Source organism: Gigantopelta aegis, chromosome 6, assembly GCF_016097555.1.
Source record: "Gigantopelta aegis isolate Gae_Host chromosome 6, Gae_host_genome, whole genome shotgun sequence".
Taxonomy (NCBI): domain Eukaryota; kingdom Metazoa; phylum Mollusca; class Gastropoda; order Neomphalida; family Peltospiridae; genus Gigantopelta; species Gigantopelta aegis.
This window is the reverse complement of record NC_054704.1, coordinates 18,990,930-19,018,292: the sequence shown is the minus strand read 5'-3', so window position 1 is coordinate 19,018,292 and position 27,363 is coordinate 18,990,930. Positions and strand designations below refer to the sequence as shown.

Genomic DNA, 27,363 nt, shown 5'->3' with positions numbered 1-27,363 from the left:
GGAGGAGGCAAAGGAAGCTATGGGTGCCCATCCCTTTTTAACAGACACTATATAATATTTCTTATGAAACAAACACTTATTCCTATCTCATGGTCCATTCCTTGACGTGGTGAGATAGCTTACATGTCTCAATAACTCTGAGAGCTATGCCAGCTGGAGCATCAGCTCCTGGTAGGGTCACCCAAGCTGGACTGGTCAAAGGGTAGAGACTAGACTAATATGGACCGGAAAGACAGAGGATGTGAGTCAAGAAAGACAACTGTCTAGGAGAAGCAAACTCCAAAATCAAAACTGGGCTAGAGAGACTCAGAATTCTAGTAAAGAAACTCTCCGGAGATGGAAAACTCCAAACTCAAACCAAGTCCACTGAAGTCAGAGTACAGAAACTATGAATAAGCATTAGCGTGGAAACCGAAAGGAAATGTCTGTACATGCACCAAGATCTATGGTCATCATCAGACATTTATTCCGTATGAAATATAGTGTAATAAAATTTCGTATCCTCTTTCAAGCTCACTGAACATTGCGCACCTCACCTTTAAAATTCTGATTAAGTCCTTGATATCATAAAATCGTATAATGCATGCATTTGTTGTTCCTTTATTCAATGAATAATGCACATAATGTATATATTTTCCTAAATTAAGTATATATACATATACATACATATACACATACATACATACATACATACATACATACATTAGGTAACATATAACCAGCATTAATGCAAAACTATTATTACTCGGGGTATAAATATATATGTAGGCCTATAGCCTACACAATGTAAAGCGTTGTGGTGGAATACTGAAGAAATTTGATGATATTCGTATCTGACAATATATCTAAAAATAACTGGAAATAATACAAATGCGATATCAAACAACAAAATTTACTTTCAATGTAAACTGCTGAAAATAAAATCGAATGAAAGGTTATTCAATTATAGCCGACCTAATAGAAGCCAACACGATGTGGCATTAATTTGTCTATGTATTTGGTGGTGGAGCATTTATTTTATAATTTAATGTAGGCTATTACCAAAATGTAATACCTGTTTAGACAAACAGTGTTTTATTATTAAAGTGTTAATTCACGTGTTTGTAATAAAAATGAATGAATGAATGAATGAAAAAGAAAATTAATGAAGTATCTGCTATTGCACTAGTACTGATGTACTAGTATATAAACGAATGAAAGTCGATACAAAAATCAGCGGATCCAGGGGCAATCTGATTAAAATTAGTTCTTCTGCAGTAATAAACTCTAGATTGTATACTAGTATAAACAGATTTCATGGCTATACCATCCCGGTTGTTTTTTTTTGTCTTGAAACGAATTTTATATAAAATTTTAATTTAAAAATAGTTTCCGGCATACTTCGTAATTCACCCGAATCATTTCGTATACCCTCGGCATAATCCCAAATGTTTTCAAATTCTTTTCAAATCACTGGCATGATTTTGCAAGTAAGGTTTTGATTGGTCGCATGAAAGGTCAACTGAACATGAGCTCCAAAGGGCTGCTGTTAGTGGAGCTAATTTTAATTAGATTGATCCAGGGTAGACATGAGGGATGCGTCCCCCCCCCCCCCAAAATAAGACGTTCAAGTGCCCTTTTTGTTTGTATAAAAATTGTTCTGCATGTAGGCCTAAGTATTTTTAGCTGCATGAAGTTAAGTTGTACTTGTATGCGCAATGGCTTGCAGATGTGTCTGTGTTTCTGATTCTCAATGGAGTTCAGTGTTCATCACATTGTCTAACGCGAGTAATGAGCGCCTTAACTGTGCGTGATCAAAGTTGCATAATGATAGCCTAATAGTTTTTGCTTTAAAATTGTATAGATCTTCAAATTTACTAATTAACAATAGGCTCTGTCATCTTTATGTATTTCTGCACTACCAAAACCGAGCCATCCTTATAATAGTGCCCTTTAAAGCTATAATTTACATGTGTCCCTTTGTAACGGTTTTTTTTTTAATGTGTAACTGCCCTACCAAGACCGACCCGTCCCTAGAATAGTGCCCTTTAAAGCTATAATTTACAAGTGCCCTTTTGTATTGTTTTTATTAACTGCCCTACCTAGACAGAGCCGTCCCTAGAATAGTGCCCTTTGAAAAAAGTGATCAAAGTAAAATTACAATGAAATATATGAGTCATACTTATATAGGGCCTACGAAGCAAAGTTGATTCTATGGCGCTTTTTTCGGGTCCCCCATCACCCATTATTCCGCCCCTGGTTATATCGATGGCGGTCAACGCTAAAATTCACGATATAATGAATCAAGAGTAACTCTTCTAAATAATAATTTTTGACTTATAAAACTCCAAAAGAGGAACTGATCACCGTCTGAAAATGGGTAATTTTGCTATCAAGATGCCAAGAAAAAACCCAACATTCTTGGGTTATAATACTATGCAAAATAATGCTTAAAATAGTTTTAAAATTATTGTTTAAAAACGGGCCTGCAAACGCATATAATAATCTCTATTAATGTAGCTAGCGGTCCAGAAAATCACAGCTGGTCATTTAGTGTACACTTCGGAGTTCCATTCGTACACTGTGGCCTACCAGTGGCGTAGGAAAGTCCCAAAAAGTGTGTGTGTGTGTGTGGAGGGGGGGGGGGGGGGCACACTTTTATATTTACACTTTTACACTATTATAAAGCAAAATATCTTAAAAGGGGGGCACCTCTTGCGCCCCCTCCCCCCCTCCCCCCTCCCAGCTTCCTACGCCAGTGTACATACACAAACGCATTCATATTATCTTCAAATATTGAAGCTTTTAGTAAGATGCCCTTTTAACGAGTCAATGTTCCCCATTTTTCTTGCCCCCCCCCCCCTAAAATATGTCCTGGATCCGCCCATGAAAACGTATGGTCAAAACCAGTGTTTCGAGGTGTGGTAAATCGTATTCAAACAATTTCACGAGTGGTAATTCATGTTCGGTGCGTGTTCGTTCAACGCTTTTCCGTGTACAATGCGTCGACCTAAATTTCAATTTTCGCACGAGGTCGGCGACCATCCACTTAGGTAATTCGAACCACAGATTCTCTGCTGAAAAAGGAACAACGCCTATATAGTTTTGGAAAATACAACTACTAGTATTTAAATATCGCCGATAAATAAAAGAGTATAGATGGTCTAACCGTCATTTTCCTTGGTTTTCACATCATGTTTGTGACTCATGACGTATTATTACTGGTTCTAGGTTGTACTATACCAAATAAAATCCCATAAGCGACAACGTTAACGTATGTGGTTAAAAGCACTATATCAACCAAACTATCAACCCATACATATCAGTACTACAACCCTCCCTCAAAGTATTAACTGGAAAAAAGTGGAAACTGTCTTGGCTAATTTTCTATTCAATAGGATGTTTTTACAACACATCTAGTTTCACACCAAATTGTAGTACTTAATTTTACAGGTACTCTATATATGTTTGAAGCAAAAGGCTACTTGACATAGTGGTACTAGATGAAACAAAGTTGCACACATTTTGTACCCAGATGAAACTTCTTTTCTTTTTTTTCTTTTTTTTACAACAATTACCACCTATGGCAAGACTTTGACCCAGCCGAATGTTATTTGGTTTAGTACTACCAGGAAGGAAGGAAATGTTTTATATAACAACGCACTTAACACTTTTTATTTACGGTTATTTACGGTTATATGGCGTCGACCACACAGATATTGAGGGAGGAAACCCGCTGTCGCCACTTCATGGGCTACTCTTTTTGATTAGCAGCAAGGGATCTTTTATATGCACCATCCCACAGACAGGATAACACATACCACAGCCTTTGATATACCAGTCGTAGTGCACTGGCTCGGAACGGGAAATAGCCCAATGGGCCCACAGACGCGGATCCAGGGGGGGGTGTCGAGGGGGTCTGGACCCCCCCCCCCCCCCCCCATGCTCGTGACCAGAGAGTTGATCTTGACAACGGGAATATACTTCAAATCCATCTAAAGCTATGTTCAAATATGAAAATTTCCTATCGAGGGGGGGGGGGGGGGCCTTCAAAGGCTCAAGACTGGACCCCCCCCTGCTAAAATTCCAACGGGGATCGATCCCAAACCGACCACGCATCAAGCGAGCGCTGTACCACTGAGCTACGTCCCGCCCCCTAGGGAAGAGGGATTCATCTCAGATCTAAATCCTAATTAATTTAACTCTGCATAGTTTTGTATACCCCCTAAAAAAAAAAAAAAAATAATAATACATAAAAATAATAATATAAAAAAAAAAAAAAAAAAAAAAAAAAAAAAAAAGATTAATAATAATAATAATAAATACAATTTAAAAATTACCCATTTAATTTAAAAGTACCTTTTTCTAGCTGGAGACGACCCGATTTTACTTTTTTACACTTCAGTTATTTTATCCAACGACGTGGTTCAATCCTGCGACACAAGCACATCGACGAGCAGCTTCTCGTTATATGTACGGGATAAAGTCTATGTTCCCTCAGCTAACCCTAACCCTGACCCTGAGGGAACATAGAGCTGAAGAACCCTAACCCTATAACCCCAAGGGAACATAGAGCTAAGGAACCCTAACCCCGAGGGAAGATAGAGCTAAGGAACCCTAACCCTGACACTAACCCTGAGGGGACATAGAGCTAAGGAACCCTAACCCTAACCCCGAGAGAACATAGAGCTGAGGAACCCTAACCCCGAGGGAACATAGAGCTAAGGAACCCTAACCCTGACACTAACCCTGAGGGACATAGAGCTAAGGAACCCTAACCCTAACCCCAAGGGAACATAGAGCTAAGGAACCCTAACCCCGAGGGAACATAGAGCTAAGGAACCCTAACCCTGACACTAACCCTGAGGGGACATAGAGCTAAGGAACCCTAACCCTAACCCCAAGGGAACATAGAGCTAAGGAACCCTAACCCCGAGGGAACATAGAGCTAAGGAACCCTAACCCTGACACTAACCCTGAGGGAACATAGAGCTAAGGAACCCTAACCCTGACACTAAACCTGAGGGGACATAGAGCTGAGGAACCTTAACCCTAACCCTGAGGGAACATAGAGCTGAGGAACCCTAACCTTAACCCTGAGGGAACATAGAGCTGAAGAAGACTAACTCTAACCCTGAGGGAACATAGAGCTGAGGAACCCTAACCCTAATCCTGAGGGAACATAGAGCTGAGGAACCTTAACCCTAACCCTGAGGGAACATAGAGCTGAGGAACCCTAACCTTAACCCTGAGGGAACATAGAGCTGAAGAAGACTAACTCTAACCCTGAGGGAACATAGAGCTGAGGAACCCTAACCCTAACCCTGAAGGAACATAGAGCTTAGCTGATCCCGTATGTACTACCCAGTATGTGGGATGATGCATATAAAAGATCCCTTGCTGCTAATCAAAAAGAGTAGCCCATGGAGTAGCGGGTTTCACCTCTTATTATATGTGTTTTTTAACCATATGTCTGACGCCATATGCCCGTAGATAAAATGTCTTGAGTGAGTCGTTAAACAAGCCATTCATTTCTCTCTTCTTTTTTTCTTTCTTTCTTTCTTTTCTTTTACACTTTTGAAACTTTTGTACTGCTCTGTATAGAACAAAAAAAAACTCTACTCTTCCCAAAAGATATCTTACGATGCAGGGGCGGCACTGGCCGTACCACCTTTTTAATCGGTTATATGTGTTGTATCTGTGAAAATGTCCTTCACAGGTGAATTTGAAAGGAGAGTAACGCAACCTCGAAACGTACTACTATTTTGTTTTACAATGTGCGGGCCCTTTGATGATTCTGTTTGACAAAAAAAATTCTTGTAGTTGCTCATGAATATCAGCATTTAGAAAATTACTTCTTCTACGTTTTGTCAATACGTCAGGTTTAATGACATAATCATGGAATTATTTTATTAAAATCTGAGATCAAACTGTTAGTATCTGAATTTGTTGGGGAATACTATTTTCAAATTCCTTTAAGTCATTATTACATGCACAGTTAAACATGTCTTACTATTAGCCTTTTTTAACATTCCTATGGTAGCTGCTTGACCACGTATATTACATGTATATTATTTCTTCACAGAATCAATAATAGCACTTAAATTATTTTTGAATGCATTGAAAATTATCATTTAATTACACATTATTACAACTTGTCAAATAGTATAAAAGTATATAATTTGTATTCATTACGGCGTATTTTAAACAGACTATATCATGGGCAAATCCAAAAGAGGGGACCAGGGACATTAAAAACATTCAAGTGCACCTTTTTAAAAATAGGCCCTAAATTGTTTTATTTCACTAAGGCCAAACGTTTGTTGAAGCCCCCTTTTTAGGAATTGGCTCAGGCTAAATATTTCCTCCATCTCTCTCCCTCTCTCTTTCTTTTTTCTCTCTCTCTCTCTCTTTCTCTCTTGCTCGTTGTATGTGAGTGAGAGAGAGAGAGAGAGAGAGAGAGAGAGAGAGAGAGAGAGAGAGAATAAATGAATGAATGAATGTTTAACGACACCCCAGCAAGAAAAATACATCGGCTATTTGGTGTCAGACTATGGTAATGCAAACAAATAAGGTTATGATCAACATCAATATAAAAATTCAAGATTTAAATAAAAACAGTGTAAAGAACTGTGCAAAAATACAAATATCACAGATAGATACTGACGTTTACTCAAAATTTCAATTTGTGCTGTATTGGCCATTCTCAAAGAAAATGTTACACCCCTGCACCACGGTGAGGTTACAGCACGCGCAGGGGAGAGAGAAAGATATATATATATATATATAAAAGCGTACAAGAAAGAGGGCATGGGAAGGTAACTATCTCCCTAGTGTTGGGCGGGGCGGGACGTAGTCCAGTGGTATAGCGTTTGCTCGATTTGCGGTCGGTCTGAGATCGATCCCCGTCGGTGGGCCCACTGGGCTATTTCTCGCTCCAGTCAGTGCACCACGACTGGTACATTAAAGGCTAATATGAAATTTTTGTTTAATTCGGGCAAAAAGCAGCCTGCCTCCCCCCCCCCCCCCTACCAAAAATGGGAGCTCGTCAGTAGGCTACGCCTATGGAGAGAGAGAGAGAGAGAGAGAGAGAGAGAGAGAGAGAGAGAGAGAGAGAGAGAGTGTGTGTGTGTGTGTGTGTGTGTGTGTGTGTGTGTGTGTGTGTGTGTGTGTGTGTGTGTGTGTGTAAATAATTATAATAACATGTTGCTCTAATAATGGGTGGTTAAAATTATGGATGTTTTAAAATTATCCAGTCTAAAAACAGTCAGACCAATTTTTTTTTTAAATTAATGAAAGTACAAAAGCATAGGGCCTATATGTATAATACAACCTTTGCAATTAAGAAAATGCCTACGACAAAAGAACAACATGTAGTGGTGGAAAAACTTAATAAAGTCCACAGCAAAAAAAAGAAACAAAAAAAGTGCCGTAAATAATTTAAAATCCCACAGCAATCTCCACGGCATTGTCGATTGCCGTGAGCGGTTGCAGGTCTAGGGTTGATGATATAGTAACACGCGTTATAATCACTGAGGCAACAGTTTTACTTTTGGTAAATTAGTTAGCTTACAGGTGCGCATTTTTATTTCATGTAAAGCGGGGTTCATTGTTTTTGTTCTAGCTACGCAAGGTGACACAACTCGACTGGTTTACTGGGATGGACTGTAGTAACGAATATTAATAGTGTAGGAATGCCAAGCTCCAGTTCTTTTTGAAAAGGTGTGTACCATTTCAAATAATTTGTATTTTCTCCTACTAAGTATAGCTTCTATATCATAACATTTGTTTTTCTTAAATTATGTAGTAGACTATATAGTTTAGGCCTATGGTTGTCTCCTATAAATGTACTTTACAGTACAGACGCCATTTTAAGCAGATATAGGAAGCTTGTTATTGTATGTAGGCTACTATTACTAAATTCATTGTCAGTTTCGTACGTATACTGTTTGTTAAGTATATTAGCATCATGTTTGTAACTACTGGCATTATTTCTCCCTGTAGTTGCACACTACGGTGTCGGTGACTGTTTTTATCAGCAATACGGAGATACGTAACATGTAACAACACATGTGTGCAAGCAGTGAACATATAGAAGGCCTATCATTGTCGGGATAAATCGGTGCGATAGTGTAGCTATTTCTATTGATTTTTTCCTGTGTTCTTGTATTCGTTACTACCTATAAAATTATTCAGATGTTGACATTAATAGTAATACTGCTTGCTTAGATTGTTCGTTTGATGTTGGCTTATTAGAGAACACTAATATTTGATCAAAAATATAGCCAAGATTTCGACAGGTTATTTCTGTTGTTAGGAGTCCATAACGGCTGGCCTACTTAGCGATTTTCTGTCATGTGACACTACACGTGGCTTGGTCTAGGCCCAGTGAATTACCCATACTGCATTACGCCAACACATTTTTATTTTGCAATATGGCGGATATATAGTAAGTTAGACTTTGATAAATAATTTTGGTCTTATTCTTGCTCGTGGTAATTCAGATTTTCACCCGACATCAAAGTTTGATTCATCTATTTATATTCTAAGTATCTGAAATAGACGCGGCTCGCATTTCAGCGCCGTGCGACGAATACTGCTGAAGAATGTTAACGCTATAAGGCAGTGTATAGTGTTGGATAGTCGCTATAGTCTATAAGCGAATAACACTGCCAGTTTGTTTGATGTATGGTTACCAAGTTAGCACACTAGTGTACTTTCGAGGAATATCACCATGTAGTGATCGTTACAAACATCAGACTTAAGGGAACTGACATAGTCACAACTAAGGATAAATGTAACTTTGTGGTTCCGTGTTCCCGCCTTGTGAAGCATTATGTAGTGCGGCGGTCTTCATATAACGGGGATGTGCGCTTGTACGGTTTGGTCGGAATACTCGATTAACGTGAAAAGCGAACACACATTGATTGCAGTACTTATAATGGAATAATTAATATTCATAATGTCGTGTGGGTTATAATGCACGCAATGAAGTTCTGCATACATCTTAAGATAAAAAAAACAAACACATTTTAGGATGTTCGAATTAAATGAATCATTTGATAAATTTTGGAATGACTCAAACTGATCTAATGGAAGGTGGTCAGAATGTCTTGTTTGATAGATGTATTGATTACTTTTATTCTAACATTATACATACAAATTAGATAGCATTGTTTTTGTTTGTTAAACATTAGAACTTGTTAAGTATAAATTATACTTTACTTTAAAAAAACCCAACAACAAAAACCCTAACAAACAATAAAAAGTTAAAGAAACAGGATCAACTACAGGATATTTCCAGGAAGGGGTGCAAAATTAAAAAAGAACACCTGCAGTATTCCAAAGTAGTTGACACTAGTTAACAAGTTGAGGATTTCCACAGTGCCTTAAAATTCGGGCTATGGGTGTAACACATTTAAGTATATATAAAGGCAGCTTCTGTAAAATCATGTTTAAAAACAAACAACAAACCTTGTTAGGCTATAAAACTAAACCGATTAAAACCCTGGCAGGAATGCATTGTTTTGACAATTAAACAGATTTTTATCAAAAGTGGCATTGCCCCAACCCCATCCCTCAAACTATAAAGTACTTTTGGTTTTGGTCAGCTGGAAAAGACCATATAATATTACTGTGCCTGGATTTCTATTTTATTACTGTTTTGATTTGTTTGAAAATCCATGAGTAATATAGCAGACAGAGATTTCGGTGGCTGCTGCGACACCAGTTAACTGCCACCTACCTTTAATGCTTGCAATTATGCATCTCACTGTCTCACATATATTGGGATTCGGCCTACTTTAAAAAAACAACAAAAAAACAACAACATCCTACTTTCAAATGTAATGAACATGTTGTTACTGCCCCACCCTCAAGTTATTTTAGTCTAGGTACAGTCCTGTTTCAAGTGTTTGGTTGGCCAAACTAAAGTAGTGGTGCCTAACAAGCTCTTGCATCCTTCATATTTAATTTAAAAACAAAAACAACTAAGGCATAACATGTATTTGTACCAAATATTTATTGATGTGTATAAAAAAAACCTTTTAAAAGACCAAACCATCATTATGTCATGAGGATATTAACAGTTGTAAACAATAATTTGTTTTGCTTTTCAGATTTTATAAGTTAGTTTGATGATAACACAATGAGGATCTCCTTTTTAGTTTTCCTGTTTGAAATCTTTTTCAACAAGAACTAAGGTAAGTTGCATGTTATCGTAAGTTCAATATATGTTGAATGAATTATATCTTGAGAAAACATATATTGGTTAGATTATCTAGGTGTTAAGTGTAGTCAGTTACAGCTGCATTTCAGAAGGTGATATATTTTCAAGATTACATTGGTTTTCTTTTCTTTTTTTCAAATCTCTTTCATATATATTTTTTAATCTTTAATAAGCTTTGTGATATATAGCATTGGAAAGCTAAAATGTTTATTTTTTTGTATATAGCAGTGCTAGTTCGTGATGGTCAGAAAATTTCGCCAGATTATCTCACAAATGCTAAATCTATAACTATTTTGCAACAAAATAATTATTACACACATTTTTTTCCGCCAAATTAAAATAAAATTCGCCAAAAGTTTCTAAAATTTGCAATTGGCGAATTTGGCGAGTGGCACAGCTAGCCCTGTATTGGGACACTTGTCCAGTGGAATTACTTTGTTTCAAAACTGACCAAACTAACATTTGGTTAAACAGTTCAATAACTATTAACAATAAAGGTAATAATTAATAAACTGAACAATATTTACATGTTTTTATAAATTCTATATGCGCTTAATAAAAACACAGGGCTAGGTGAAAACATAATTCTTTAAATTGTCTTACAGGATCATCAAACTTCATACATGCTAATATAACCTGGGAAGTAATTTGGTCCTCATATAACCTGCTTTTTATGCAAAAGCAAATATATACATGTAGAACAACATTTGTGTCCATCAAATTGTTCATGACCTGCTTTTTATGCAAAACCAAATATACATGTAGAAAGAAACTTTTGTTCCTCAAACTGATTTTCTTTTTAAGACATGACATTTGTGTTATGTAGAGCAAATCTCCATGTTCAAAACATGATTATCAAATTTGATGTAGAACTAACTAGTATGGCACTGCATCTTCAGAAGCCAGTGTTGAATACCATAACTGGGTCACTGTGACCTACTTTTCAAGCAACATGAAGTGAAAGGAAGGACTTGGGTCAGCCATTATCTACTAGTGTACTAGATGCTCTTTGTTAAAAAGTTAACTTTTATTTAATGACACTAGTAGAGCATATTGATTTATTAATCATGATCAGCTGTTGGATAATTGTGACATGTAGTCTTAGAGAAAACTTGCTGCATTTTGTTGTTAGTTGGGAGAGCAAGGTATCTTTTATATGTACTTTCCTACAGACGGACACTATACTGTTTGATGCAGAATCATCAGACTTGGTGTAGGATTATTTTTGCTGTATTAAATTTTTATGAAAATCATACATACATACATTCATTGTGGGTTGGACGCCCCCCCCCCCCCCCCCCCCCCCCCCCCCCCCCCCCCCCCCCCCCCCCCATATAAAATCCTGGTTATCAGTGTTTTTGCCAGAAAGAAATTTTTGGGTATAGCACTATGGAATTGAATGTTTACAATGTGTTATCTGCATGCACCTGCTGTTCCCCCAGAAAGAAAATGGGTTAGGTTTAGGGTTAAGGTATCATACAGTAATGATAAGAGTCATTAATTTTGTCAAATGGTTAACTTAAAAAAAAAAATATCTGCAAAAAAATTTGTGTATGGCACCATACCCGTTTTACCCCGTGGCAGAAATCCTGGCTGTGCCAGTGTGTAGTAATAAGTGTGTGGTAATACTTTCTTTGAAGATAGTGTGACATGCTATAAACAGGTCACAATACTACACATTTTAACATTAATGAATGCAGCCTAGTTTACCATATGCTGCCAGATATAAGATTGCACATTTAATGTAACATTGAAGATCATTTCAGAAAAGAATGGTCATGTATAACATTTTCTGATATGTTTTTAGTGAGAAAGTCATTTTAATGTCTTTGAGTATCACATACAACACTGAAGATTGTTTAAACTGGCGAAGGTTACCATGCTTCAAAATTGATACATAATGACTGTTAGTGAATCAATAAAATGCTACCTTAGTGCAGTATTGTATTCTGTTTTGGGTTTTTTAGTATAAATTGAAAAGGCTAACATGCTATGCATAAATTTTGTTTAATTATATTTTGATCATGGTACTATGGTAATCTACCATTAACATTTGGCAAAAGTAATGTCGATATTTAGTTTCGTTAATGTTCATGTATGATTATGTTTCAATTATTTTTTGGCCCGTCTAGTGTTAATTGTTATATTTTATGATGCATTTGCAAAATTTAATTATAGTGTGGTAAAGTTGGGTTGATGTTTGTTTTCTTTAAAATCTTGAAGCCTTTACTAGATGACTCATATTTACATGTAGTATTTACATTCACCAAGTTAATTAGTTTTTCAGCTGCACACCTAAGACATTAGGCAAAATCCTTACATAAATGACCCCAAGGCAATGTCAAGGTCATTTTGAAGTTGGTTTTGATTGTTTCCAATTAATTGTTGTTGTTGTTTTCAATCATGATTAGGATGTTTTTCATTTCATATTTGATATAAATGCTCAGCAAGTGAATCTTTCAATTATCAAATAATTGATAATCAAAACACAATATGCTGTCTGATAATCAATGGCACAAGCATCTTTTGTCTTCCATTTTAATTCAATCATAGTATGACTTTATGTAATATAAAAATTAGTGACAACTATGTTGACATCAGGACAAACAATATTAAATTATATATCATCAAAGAAAAAAGATTAGTTTAATTTTACATAAAATAAGTTTTGAAGTTCATATATCAGTTAATACAAGTTGTAGAGAACGGCTTGTCAGTTTTTACCATTTTCTTTTGGATTAAAATGTGAGAAGCATATGAATGAATTTCACACCTTGGTATTCTCATATATAGTAAAAGAACAAGATAGATATATTTCATAACAGAAGGAAGTTTGAAACAATTTTAAATTTAACCTGCTAAGGAACACATTGTAATTATTAGTCCTCTACCAGTTTAACCAGAGGGGAATATAGGTCTGTCTGTTCGTCTGTTCCACATATAGTATTCTGGATGCTTTTTTCACAATGCTATGAGATATTGTGTATAGCTTTATCATATACTAGTATGGATCAAGTTTGACTGTCATGACAATTTACCCATTTTTGAGACGTGGCCCCATGAACATAGGAAATATGGAAATTGTTTTCTGGACATGTCTCTCCCTCTTCTCTCCCCCCCCCCCCCCCCCCCCCCCCCCAATGCCTCAAGATATTGAGCTGAAATTTTGTGTATAGCTTTATCATGTACTGTTACATGTATATCAAGGTTGACTTTCTTGACGATTTACCCATTTTGGACAGTTATGCCCCTTTAACTCGGTAGATACAAAAATTTGTTTTCTGAAAAAAAATGTGTGTGCAGTGCCTCATGAAATTGAATTGTGAAAATTTGTTGGGCGCAGTATGAGACATGTATTGTTTGTAACGGTAATAAAAGTAAATATTAGGAAAGATTGTTGGACAAATGCTCTGCCCATTTGTTTAGAAACTGTTAAGCATTTATGTCGTATAATTTATGTTTCATTATTATAATTTTTATGGTGTGTTCATTGTACCAGTTTTATACTATCATAACATCAGTTATTTTAGAACAACACTCTTGCATTTGTCCACTATATTTATTTACATGGCAATATTTTCTATAGTTAATGAGACAGACTTGATGTTGCAATACTTCCTGAGAATCATACCATAATTGGGACACTGGCCTATTTGTTACATTTGAAAATTGATATTTACAGTGATTTTATTAATTAGACATAGTTATATTAAATTATGTAGACATTTTTTTTATTGTAACACACAAACACATAGTGATATCAAATAACTAATATTATATTCCATAAAGAGAATTTTCTTTACCACCTGCCCCCCTCAAAACCCCCCCCCCAAAGCAACAAAAAACAACAATAGTGTGTATGAATATCATGCTAGATGCATAGACATCAGAAGATGCCAGCAAAATCTAGGTATGGGATAGTTATAAATACTCTTTTTCAATGGGAGGGGTCGTGCATATTTTGGCCACCTCAGTTTCAGGTGACTGTGCCCCCAAACCTACCACGTTTGAAAGATGAGACTCTTTAAAATAATAAGAGTCACTAGTTATATATATTTTTTGTTTGCTTTCAGAAATCTTATGGCAAGAACAAAAAGGCAGGTTTTGCTGAATGCAGCTAAGAAACAGCGACGTCATGGCTTGTTGCGAGAAGCTGCTGGTATCATTGACACGCCACAACAATGGGAAACATTGAACCAGGGACGTCAAACCAGTGGATACGATAAAAATGAACTTCACAATACGAGTCCAGTGCTGAGGAAGGCTGAAGGTGTCAAGAGAGATCTGGAGAAATCATTTGGCAGTGAACAGAAGCAGAATGTCTGGGTTAACGAGAGTCCAAAAGATGCCACTCGAAATGAAAGAATTGAAACCATTACCTCATCTTCGTGTTATCCAGAAAAGAAACTTTCCAAGCGTAGACAGTTGGATACATCATATTCCCCATCACTTGGCAGCATCCGACAGCTCAAGTTGACAGCCAGGAAGTCCACACATTGTGAGAAGAAAGCTGAAGCAGAGCAGATCATAGCTGCTTTGATGAACTCTCCCCACAAAACGCCAAACTATTCACCTCAAGATGTATGTCCTTGGACTTTCACAAACTCTAAGGATGTTGGTGATCTCAGTCCAATCTTGCCCATTTCCAGCAGCACTCCAGCCAAGAACACAGCCAGGAAGTCTATGTCTGGATCTGTTGGACCAGTCTTCACCACCAAGCAACGAGCCAGAAAGTCCATTTCTGATTGTGAGAATTTAAAAAAAATAGTCATTCATCATTCTCCATTCTTAAACAAACACAGCTTATGAAGTAGTATTTGCCATAAGTGTTACTTTTAATGAGATGTGGTAACTGTCTTTTTGCGTGTTTATTTTCCATATATTTTTGTTCTACAGCAGGCATTAAAATTAGTCCTAAATAAAATATTTTTCTTACCTACCGAACATATTGTTTTTTTAACATTTAATAGCCAGCAGCTTATATGTCTGGCCAAGTTGGACTGTATTAAGGCAATTATGGCTGTTTACTGCACTGCACTTGCAATATTAATGTAGTATCTTATGATTTAACATTTTACTTTTATTCATGTATTGTGATATGACTTACACTATATATAGACATATTCCATTAACTACTTAGATTGTACAAACATTTTAATTAGCTATTTTCTTTTCATTTTTAATAATAAAAAATGGTTGAAATCATATTCATGATAATTGCTAGGAACACTACACCCATGGTGCCATGTGTCATATTTTGTATAGCCATCACTTCTTTTGATATTATTACTCGTATTTTATGTCTTCTCATAATGTCTTAATGATGTTAGTTTAATTTACACATTGTACTGGATATGTTTCAGTCCTCAAAATTTGTGATAGTAGTTGGCAGCCCCTCAAAAAACTGTTGCAGAATTAATCTGCAACAAAATGTTTATCATGATCTGGCATTTGCAAGATGATCTGAATTTTAAGTGTTCTACTAATGAAGAATAACCTATATGATGGTAGCAGTGATAGAAATAAGCAAAACTGTTCACTAGTCCACCGGACAAGTACATCTAGAAATCTACTTGTCCGGCAATCTTTCACTTGTTCAAATAAATGGTTTGTTTTATACAAGTGCAAGGACAATGTTTTTTACAGCTCAAAATTAAACTGCATTGAACATTTTTACTTGTCCCTAGGAAAACCAATGAGGTAAAATTTGTTTGTCCAAGCACATTTTAACTTGTCAGAACAAATGTACAAGTGCTTATTTTGAACACTGGGTAGTCGATTTCTAATCCAAATGTTACAGTTACCATGAAGTAAAATACCACTGATCAATTATCTGCTTAGATTTAGGTTAAAATAAACTTTCTTTAGTTGAAAACCTTGTTACATAGAGGCTGATCTAAAATTCCTTGGATGAAAAAACATGGAATTGGAAAGAACAATTTGAACTGTGCTTAACAGTTATGGTTAAATGTAGATTGTTATTGTTACCCGTAAAATAACACCATTTAATTTTGTTTTTAGATTCCTCAAGCTTTTTTCATCAAGTGCTGGCTGAGTCAAGTGATATTGATGAGTCTGAATCTGTTTACCTGAAAGTCTTTCCTAGTGTACATGAAGCTGTCCTGACATTGCCTAAGTGTGAAAAACTTCCAGTGGCTCTTGTATGCATAAATGATGTCTTAAGATCTCCAAACAGTCCATCAGGGTCAAGTGTGGTGGAACAACCAAGTTCGCCTAGAAAATCGTCCCCACGAAGGTCAACATCTGCACAGGATGACAGCTGTTCAATACAATTGTTGAAACCAGCAGTAAAAATTAAAACAAAGCATATCCAAAAGAATATTTTTGATCAGTTTGAAAGTGAAATAAAGCGGAGTCCTAAATGTTCAAAGTCAAGAGCTTCTGTTTGTGGATCAAAACTTGGCAGCAGTGATGAACATTCCCCTATTAGTAAAACTGTATGTCTTTCAAAGAAATCTGCAGGGAAGACTGATGTACCAGGTACTCAAACACGGTCACCCAGTCCAAGAAAGGATGTTATTGAGTGTTCAAATAGCCCAAAAGGCGATCATTGTCTCCTTGGTGAAACAGGGAAAACACAAATTTCAAGCAGCTCTACTATTCACTGCTTTTCAGAGGGAAAGGACAGAAAAGGTGATATTAGGCTTGCTTTTGAAAAGATGATCAGAAAGCATTCGAGTAGTCCAAGATGTGATAACAGCTCCAATGTAGATGAAAAGAGTCCAAGGAGGAGATCACCAAGGAGAACAGGGATTGAAAGAGATGGAGCTGCAGTATCATTGCAGCAAGGCAGTGAAAGTGAGTTCTTACAGGCAGAAAACAAAAACAGCAAATCTCCTACGTCTCCTCCTGTGCCTGTAAAGCAGATTCAGTCACCAAGTGATAAGCTCTCACCAGATACCTCAAGGCACAAAGATGAAGCAAATGAACAAATGTGCAAAAACAGTGATTGCAAGCCAGATGGTTGTAGCATGCGCACTGGTAGGAGCAAGAAAAAACTGTCACCATTTAGTAACAAAAATATTACAACAGAAGATTCGTTGAGGACTCCTAAGGAACTTAAATGTCCTGAGCAGTCTAGTACTGAAAATGTTGATGAAGATAATAAGAAATACAGTGGTTGCAAAAACAAATCTGACAAAGATTCAGAAAAATTAAAAAGTAGTGCTAATAACAGTTGTGACAATGTGATGAAGTGTGGTAAATTATTGGACCTCATATCTAGGGTTGGTAGCCGTCTGCAAGACTCTGGTTCAGCTGACTTTCTAAACGAGCTCCCTGACTCTCAAGATGACTCCTCATCCATATCGTTGAACACTAGTGATCTTGTTGAAGAGGAATCCTTGGACACATCAATGGAAATCCAATCCTCGGTGACATCAGATGATCAAACAGTTGATAGTTCAATGTCTGATAGTCGGGTCATTAGTAAGAATTCTTCAACTAGTGAACAGTGTGTTAGGAAAAGTCCAAGGAGAAAGGTCTTTCCAGATGAATGCAACAAAGCTAAATGTGATAGATTAGAAACAGATTCTTCAAAAACTGAAGATCGCATGTTGCAAATATCTGATTACTCTCCAAAATATGTTCTTGACTCTAAGAAATTAAGTAAATGTGATCTGTCTGGGTTACTTCAAGAGAATTGTGATAAAGGAACAAAAGATGGGCTGAAACCCAGTAAAGTTAAGCTGGAAAATGATACTGATGTAGCTTTCAGATGTCATTCAGAATTAAGTCCTAAAGTGAAAAATTCTCAACTGCATGCAGTAAGTGATTCATCCTTTGAAGGTGCTTTTCTGGCATTTACAAAAATAGAAAAAGAGAAGTTTTCACCTAAAATCAATCTAAGAAATTTAGAAAAAACTAAAACTGAGTCATGTCACAAAGAATCGGTGGCAGCGAATTCAGAGTCCAAATCACAAAAGTGGGCTGGATCTGCTAAAACAGTTGAACCATCACCCCTTGATGTACTGTGCAAACCAGAAAAAAGCAATGCTGACAAAAGGTCTGCATTTGTAAGTGATGATCTTGAAAACTTTTTATGTAAGGTCAAGAGTGATTCACTAAATGTGGATCAGACTGGTTTGAAAACAGGACTTGCAGGCATTTCTGATAATACAGATATTGAAGACAAAAATCTGGCAGCCTTTGAACCTGATTTTGATGAAATCGAAGGTGTTCTTTTTCTATCATTTGCCAATGAAGATGCTTTGAAAGCTCACATAGCTGTGGAAAAGAAAAACCATTGGGACAAAGATTGCAATTATTTTTGGGGAATTTCAAGGTATAAAGCATTTGAGAAGCAACGAAGTGAAAATAAATCTTGTGAAAAAAACCCTGTGCTTCGAAACTTGCGTGGAAAGCACATGAAATGGAAAAAATACAGGAGATTGTTACAAAGAGAATTAAATATTTTAAAAAGAAACCAGCTTCAAACTTCTATGAAAAATTATGCTAAAGTGCCAAGCAAGACTTCCGACATAACAAAGATTAAAGGATGGAAGAAGAAGTATGGTGGTAGGAATCATTTTAAGAGCAACATGGGGTTGAACGTGTATGCTTCAGGTAAGATTCACTGGAGGACAGAAGCTCGGCTGTTGCGCAATATGAAAGCTGATGACATCAAAGCTTTGGGCATAGAAATCAAGAAGAAGCGGCGCAAGAATGTTATTTTTACAAACCGGAAACGCACAACAAAAGAGTTTGAAAACAGGTCAGATGATCTGCAGGAGGCTAATGATGATGACATGGTTCTTTGTGAGGTAGAGGATACAGTCTTATCATCTGGACACTCTTCCAGAGGAAGTGACTGTGAATACATATATGAATCCGATCACGCTTTGGAAGATGCCTCAGAGTTTAAAAGACTCGGTGTTGTTAAATCAACATGCATTAGAAAGGATTTTGTCAACCAGTTCCATTGGGATGAGAAAGATGAACAAATTCAGAAAAAGCTGGGAGGTCGTGTGAGAAATAGACAAAAGAAAAATGATCCTCAGGACATGAGAGGAATGTTGGCAGAGTGTGGTGAGACTGCTTTCCCACTTTTATCTGATGTTGCTGATGTTCCAAGGAAAAAGAAAAGACAAAAGTTTATTCCATTTGTAGTTCTGAGTAAGGCAATGGTCAAAGAAGCTGTGAAAGCATTGTTTGGAGAAGCAGTACAACCAAGTCGGAGCACACAGCCTAAAGAATTGAAAACATCATTTGTAAAGAGTGACACTACATCTGGTTCAGACCATGAGACTGTAGCTGGAAATACGTCCATGGAAACGGTGGAAGCTGTAGAATCATCTGATTCCAAAAGTCAAGATCATTCCAAAGATGAATGTGATAAGCCAGGTTTGAATTTTATTCTTTTACTAATTTTCACAATAAAATCTTCATTTAGTCACAGAAAGTATATTCCATGAATCATTTTTAATCATAGAAATCATGATTGAAAAAGTAAAATTCGAAGTTTGTTTTTGTTTACCAAAGATGGAATCGTTGATTGCCATGTATAAAGGTAGATTTTGTTTTATACGAGTAGCACTACTGATAATCTTTGTCAACTTTGTTAAAAGTTATTAATCTTTTAAATTCAAATCCAAAATGGCTGCCATATCCTGATTGGTTGAAAGTGTTAATTTGGGATAATTATGCTGTTTATCCAGATGGTTGCAAGTAGTATGGCTACTATGATTTAAATTCATGATTAAGACAGTTTTAATTCTTGTGCAGAATGTTAAAAGTGACAGGATTCTTTTACATGGTCTTGATAGAATGTTCTTACAGTTTTAGAATAGCTTAGACATTTTCACTCTGGGATCACCCTGTCTGTAGCCAAATTTATAAACAATGTAGTATTTGGCTACTGAAATTTTACTTAAATTAGCCACATATCACAAAAAGAAATTTAGCAAGTTTGTTAAATTTGCTTTTGAAAAATTGTTTCCAGGAAACACTGTCGTTATTATTGAACATTCCCTAAAACATACTTTGTCCACTACCCAAGATTCAGCTGTTTACTACAATCTCAATGTTGCAAGTAAATCTATCCTGCTATTGGATATTACCAAGTTAACGGTTTTTTATTGGATTTGCAGGGCACATATGCAAACCTTGTTGTACAAGTAAGTATCAACTGAGCTGAAAAAACTCATTGTCCTGTTATAATATTCCATAAGTATTTTTAATGTCTACTATGTTAAAGTGAACATTTATATACATCTACCATTTTTGGCTGGCTTGCAACATGCATTGCAGGCCAGTAGAATGACATTTATTGTCTGGGTTTCTAGCTATTCAACCATTTGACTGCCACCACAATACAGGTTTACATTTAGTTTGAGCTTGGTTAAGTCAGGTTGATATTCAGTCGAGTTGCTTTAATTGCCTTTAACTCTTGAATCCTTTCAGTTGTTTACCAAGTCTTTTAAATGCACACAATTGAATTAAATCCTTTGATATGGCTTTTGTATTTGCTATGATTTTCACTTAGCAAGTCTTCAACTACAAATTCCCAGACCCGCAAATGTGACCCATATGGAAAGGTCATGGTCATTTAGATTCAAGGTTAACAGTTTTTGTAATTGCCCTCATCCTGCTGAAGGTCATTTGGAACATGGTTAAAGTTTTTTAAATTGCTTTTGACTCCATACTTTTATGGGATAGATTTTATATATAACTACAAATGTATAACTGTTCATCAGGTAACTCATTCAACTGCACACCAATAAATAAATGTGATTCAGGCAACGGTCAAGGCCATTCACATGTTTGTTAAAAGTTCCTCTAATTGTGTTAACTCTGTTTAAGGATAGTTTTCATATTTTGTATGAGTGTTCAGCATGTGATAATCCTTGTGATAATAACTGCACACCCATTTGGAGCTATAGTTTTTCTGATTGATTTATATCATGGTTTTTTTTTTTTTTTTTTTTTTTAACTATGGCAAGTGATAGTCCTTCAGCTGCATACACCCTTATACCCACACATTTGACTCTAGGCCAAGATCCTGGTCATTTGACTCTAGGCCAAGATCCTGGTCATTTGACTCCAGCCCAAGATCCTGGTCATTTGACTGTAAGCCAAGATTCTGGTCGTTTCTAAGCCAAGATCCTGGTCATTTGACTCAAAGCCAAGGTCCTGGTCATTTGACTCTAGGCCAAGATCCTGGTCACTTGACTCTAGGCCAAGATCCTGGTCATTTGACTCTAGGCCAAGATTCTGGTCGTTTCTAAGCCAAGATCCTGGTCATATGACTCTAAGCCAAGATCCTGGTCGTTTGACTCTAGGCCAAGATCCTGGTCGTTTGACTCTAGGCCAAAATCCTGGTAATTTGACTCTTAAGCCAAGATCCTGGTAATTTGACTCTAGGCCAAGATCCTGGTCGTTTAACTCTAGGCCAAGATCCTGGTCATTTGACACTTGGTCAGGTTTTTTGTTTCGCATTTACAAAGTTTTTAGCTCCATTTCTTACAAACTATAAGCCATAGATCAATGGAACTTGTTTTATAGTTGTTACAATGGATGTTCATCACAGAACATGTGAAAAGAATTAAAAAACTATTAATTAAACATTTTTAATTAAATACTTTTGCATTAGGTTAATCTCAAATGTTTGCATTTAGCAGCGTTTCTCACAAACTACTAAGTCTTATACTGATGAAACTTTTTTAATAGTTGTTTCAATGGATGTTCTACACAATGCATGTGTAAAGATTTAAAAATTAATAAAAAAAATTTGGATGCAATTATCATTGACACCGAATACGTTTATGGTAGGCGAGACATTTAATTTAGTGAAATTCTTATTTAACCTCTTGCTCTTGAATCATTTCAAAGGTAACTTTCTTATTTCATGTACATTTTCAACATACAATAGTCATTAAACTGTACATGTCCATAAATGTAACATCAGGAGGAGGTTAAAATGTGGTATCAAACAGAAAGGATTTTTTTTTTTTTTTTTTTTTTTGAGACGGTTGGAAGCTATATTGTCATTCATTAATTATGTAGTAGGTCTGTGCTGAAGAGGAATTGGGGTTGTAGACTAAAGAATAACCAATTAAAGCTCCCTACTCTTATCTTTTAATTATACACACACACAAACTTTCCAACTCATGATGTGACATACAAGTTTATATTTGCACTGATTTATCTTTTCACTATTCTGTACATAACATGTGACCTATCATGGCTTTGCCATTCTAGTTTATAGAATGATAAAAGTCACAAGCAGAAATATGAGAGAGATATTTGGGAGAAATGTGCTAATCTGAGACCTTTTTTACCATTTATTTCCATCATTCTACCCTCAAAATTCCATGTATAAATGTGTAGTCATTCGTTTGCAACCCTATGTATCTGTTTGGTAGCAATGTTAATATGAATAAATGTTGTTATCCATATTTGGGCATTTTCGTTTAATTGGGCAAAAACTAGCCTCCGTCCCCGCCCCCCTCTCCCCCCTTCAAACATGGGAGTCCGTATAAGAACCTATGATGAAAATTATGAAAGATCTCATTAAACAGTAGTTGCTAATCAATTATCAATTGAATAAAAGTATTACTACTCCAGATTTTGAATACAAAATGTTCCCTGATCATATGCCATGAACAAATCTGCTTGGGTGTGTTACTGCACATTTTTGTTCAAATGAAAATTTAAATACAAGTTTTTCTTTAGGTTGTCGCTATGGCTGCATCTGCCACCTGTGTAACTCCGCTGAGGAGCCGGACGAGACCGAGGTTGAGCCGCGGTCGACGGGCTCCTTGAGGGCGTGTGACAAGGAGTACTGTCGTCTGGGCTGCATCTGTGACAGTCTGGATAACCACAGCACGGATCACTCAAAGAGTCACTGCAGCAAGTCAGAGTGTCAGACCGTTTGTGTGTGTAAACAGAGGGGAAATTTTATGTCACCACACTTAGCAGGTTGGCATGATCTGTGTTTACTATACTTTTTTATTTCCACTGGTTCAGTCAGTTGTAGAATATTATCTAACACTGTGGTGATTGCATATATATGAATTAGGTTGTCATGACCTACATTTAATTGAAAATTAAAAAAATAAAAATTTATTGCTGAGTTAAATCTTATAATATTTACTTTATTTGTGTGTGATTTTGTGGCAAGTAATATTGACTTTTATTATCCACATGGTTTAACATAACCAAGTTAATAAAAATCATATGAAGCACATGTGTAATAACAATTATTATGACCTAATTTGGGGAAACTGACTTCATAAAATGACATTTTCCCATTCCTAGCTCATATGTGAAATATGACGTCATTTTGTCATCACCTTCTAGTGTTGCTTAAACATCGTAAGATAGTCCTTGTTATTCATAAAATAATAACAATAATAATATATATATAATAAAGAAATTATTACACTCGTGTGTGAGTCATACCGATTTTACGAAACTCATGTCATGATTCATATATTACCCTCGCTATCACTTGGGCAAATTACAAAATCCTGACACTCGTTTTGTAAAATAAGTATGACACATAAGCTTGTATAATAATCTATGTTTTTCATACAATAATAATCTTGAAAAGTTCTTCATCACTTCCTTCTGAATCTGAAAGCTGCACCACTAACTACTTTGTGCAGCAGAACCATTCTTGGATATGGTTGTCACTGTGAAAAGTGTTATTAAAACATTATTATGTATTGAGGTTAGTTTTGCATGAAAAATTGACTTTGATCGACTATTGTTTAATTGGTCAAAAAATTATTACTTTGAAATTAGGAGGCTGTTTGAGAAACATAGGTGATTATGTCTGCCAATTGTATTAAAAGCAACAAAAATAGCCAGCTACTAATGAACACTGCAATATGGTGGTCAGGTTGTTGATTTGAAGAATATTATTACACTGTTTATCACAAGGCCAGTCAAACCTTATTTAACATGATGCTTCTATTCTCAGATGAACCTACTGTAATATATGACGAAGCTGATGAAAACAACTTTGAAGATTTACCACCAAGCCTGGACAAACTAGAGTCTATTGACCAGAAAACTTCAGACGAGACAGCTGACAAAAATAAGCAGTCCAAAAAGAAAAAGTGTGACCTTGACCCTGAGTATGTACCTGATGAAGAGTCCCCTGAGAAACCGGTGCCAGTGACTGAGGAGCACAAGAAGAAAACCCGTCTACCGAGAGGAGATCGCTTTGTAAACCTGCCACGGCGGGAGTCTATGCACCGTACATCAAAGAACCTCGACGCTGTGACCAGGAAGGCCATGATGTTGTATGAAATGAGTGAAATATACTGGGAGGCTGGAGAAAGAAAACGAAGGGTTGGTTTACTAATATTAGTCTGATATTTCCTTTAACCAGTATGAGATGTATCAATATTTTGAAGGAAAAAAGTCCGACCCTTGCATAATATAATAGTCTATATTTATCTTAGTTTTTTTTATCAAACGTAGAGGGGAATTTATTTTCTCAGAAACTGATCTCCCACAGACAGTAGCTAAATTTTTTTTTTTTAAATACCCGTTTTATACCACCAGTAAAAGGCATAAATTATTTAAAAAGAAGGAAACAGTTTTGTGTTTTCTGAACTCTATGTAATACTCTGGTGTGGGATCTCTAGGACTGTCAAAATATTTCAATGCAGGGTGATAACTCTACAGAATATTGATAAGAAAGCAGAGCTTATACAATTTTTATAAAATTCACTAGCCCTGGGATTAGTGATTTTAAAATTTAATAGCCACGAGCAAAAATTCACTTTCTTTATTTTAAGTTAATACAATTTTACTAAATAATAGTAATAATCGGATATGTCACCTAAAGAGGCAGATAGAGCTAAAAACACTAACATTGGATGATGGGGGTGGGAGCAGGATATTCCTATTTTTAAAATAGACTGAACTGCAATATTTGACCCAAAAATTCACTAGCTGTCTGTCACAGCAATACTAGTTATTTACTAGCCCAACATTGAATATCACTAGCCATGAGTGTGGGGCTAACATAATCTAGAAGCACTGAACAAAGTTTGAAAACAGATATTGAAGACATTTTAAAGTTAAACAATATTTTTTGTTTATTCTGGACATGTAACAGATTTTAATCCAGTTCATTGAATATTATTAACAGGCTTGCAAGCGGGCCCTTATTTTCCTAATTTTCCTTATTTTTTGACAGCAGCCCTAATATTCCTTATTAAAGCTTCAAAATCCTAAAAAGCCCTAATTTTTTGGTGAAAATCCGAAATTTTGAAATTTTGAATTTTTTGATAAATGCAACATAAAATAAGTGTTGGAATTAATTAAATCTAGCCTTAGTATACTTTCAGATAATGAATATGTTGAATTAATGTATTTCTCAGAAGACATCTTGGTGGTTATCAGCATCATATTCAGCATGGATTTGCACCATATCAGATTACTTTAATCTGGTTGTATTGATATGCTGAATATCGCTGTTGATGACCATTGGCATGATCTTCTGAGTTGGTAATTAGCTTTTGTATTTATGTTCTCCCTGGAGGTGAGTACAGAATGTTTTTCTTTTATATTGATTATTGAATTTCAGTCCTTATTTTTGTCAAAAAATTCCTAAAAATTCCTAAAAATAGCCCTTATTTTTTAAGAATTTTGCCCTAAAAATAGCCCTTATTTTTCACAAAATCTTGCTTGAAAGCCTGTTACAACAAAAGTGGTGATTTGGCAGTTTGAGGATTCAAATAAGTAAGACTTTTTTTTTAAATTAATGTACTACAATATGCTGACATACTGGTTTGGGGATATCGTTAAGCCTTAACTAGAAAGAAATATTATCCATATAGTTCAACATAACCGAGTTAATAATAATCATACGAAGCACATGTGTAATAACAAGTGTAATGACATAATTGTGGGAAGCAAAGTCATAACATGATGTTGTTTCTCCAGTCCTAGCTCAGACTGTACATTTGAAATATGATGTCATTTCGTCATCTCCTTCTAGTTGTGGCTGAAACATTTTGAGTTGGGTCTTGTTATTCATAAAGAAAACAACAATAATAATATGGATAATAAAGAAATTATTACACTCGTGTGTGAGTCGTACTGATTTCATGAAACTTGTGTCAGGATTCATGTATTACCCTCACTCTCGCTCGGGCAATACAAAATATTTGTGTTGTGCCATTAAAAAATTAAAATGTTTAAAGTAAGTCATGTTAATGATTATTATACATAGAGAATGGTTGATTTTAGGCTCGAGAAGATGGTGTGTCCGAGACACACGAATCAAAGACTTCTCAGAAATCTGGGTCATCATTAGTACCTCGTACTGCAGATGTCAGCCAATCATCTACAAAAAATGCAAATTCTACTGAAGAGGAACATTTGCCTGACTCAACTACCACACCATCATCTAGTTCCAAGAGCAAAACTAAATCATCTCCGAACCAAAACAAAATGTCCAAAATATCAAGACGAAAGGTCAGCATATTGTTGTGTGATAAAGTTACAAAATATGACGAACGGTCAGCATATTTTTGTGTGATAAAGTTAACAAATATCAAAACAAAACATCAACATATTTTTGTATAATAAAGTTACTAAATATCAAAACAAAAGGTCAGTATATTGTTGTACAATGTATGGTAATTAAAGTGACAAAATATCAAGATGAAATGTCAACATATTGTATATATGAAAAAGTTACAAAATATCAATATAGAAGGTCAACAATTTGTAACATGATAAAGTTACAGTTAATTGAGAGATATTTAACTGCTTGTTATCACTGATTTTGAGTTCCACATTTTTAATTTGAGTATATTTGAATGAACAAGTTTGGTAGATTTACTTATGTTTGATAGGTAACTTTATGACATAAGTATTTAATAATTGAACCCATATTTGAAGTATTAAATCATATATATATATCTTTTCATATTGTTTCATCAAAATGTAGTGGATTTTCAAATAGACAAAAGCAAAAAAACCCAACAAAAACAGCAATCATAGTGCATGAAATGGAAGCATTTAGATCAGTTATGAATTTGAATTTACTTGTAATAAAACTGACCTCTTATGTCAAATGGTTGGTTAATACAGCTCAGAGCATACTATATTAAAGGAACTAGGAGAATATGAAGTGGTTGTATAAAATAGGTTAATGCTTTAAAGAGGTA

The 27,363-nt window shown here is 35.7% G+C and overlaps 1 protein-coding gene across 3 annotated transcripts in view; it reads left to right on the top strand.

Moving 5' to 3' along the window:
• Positions 1-10,097: 10,097 nt before the first annotated feature.
• The window catches only part of LOC121374222, a 29,466-nt gene continuing 12,200 nt past the window's right edge, over positions 10,098-27,363 (top strand). For 2 of the 3 annotated variants that reach the window (XM_041501219.1, XM_041501221.1), the window contains exons 1-6: positions 10,098-10,181; positions 14,281-14,954; positions 16,229-19,570; positions 22,901-23,146; positions 24,153-24,526; positions 26,438-26,665. In XM_041501219.1, the coding sequence (XP_041357153.1) occupies positions 14,288-14,954; positions 16,229-19,570; positions 22,901-23,146; positions 24,153-24,526; positions 26,438-26,665 (4,857 nt within the window). In that variant the 5' untranslated portion in view covers positions 10,098-10,181; positions 14,281-14,287. The remainder of the gene's footprint in view (positions 10,182-14,280; positions 14,955-16,228; positions 19,571-22,900; positions 23,147-24,152; positions 24,527-26,437; positions 26,666-27,363) is intronic. The other variant, XM_041501220.1, reaches the window with a different exon arrangement.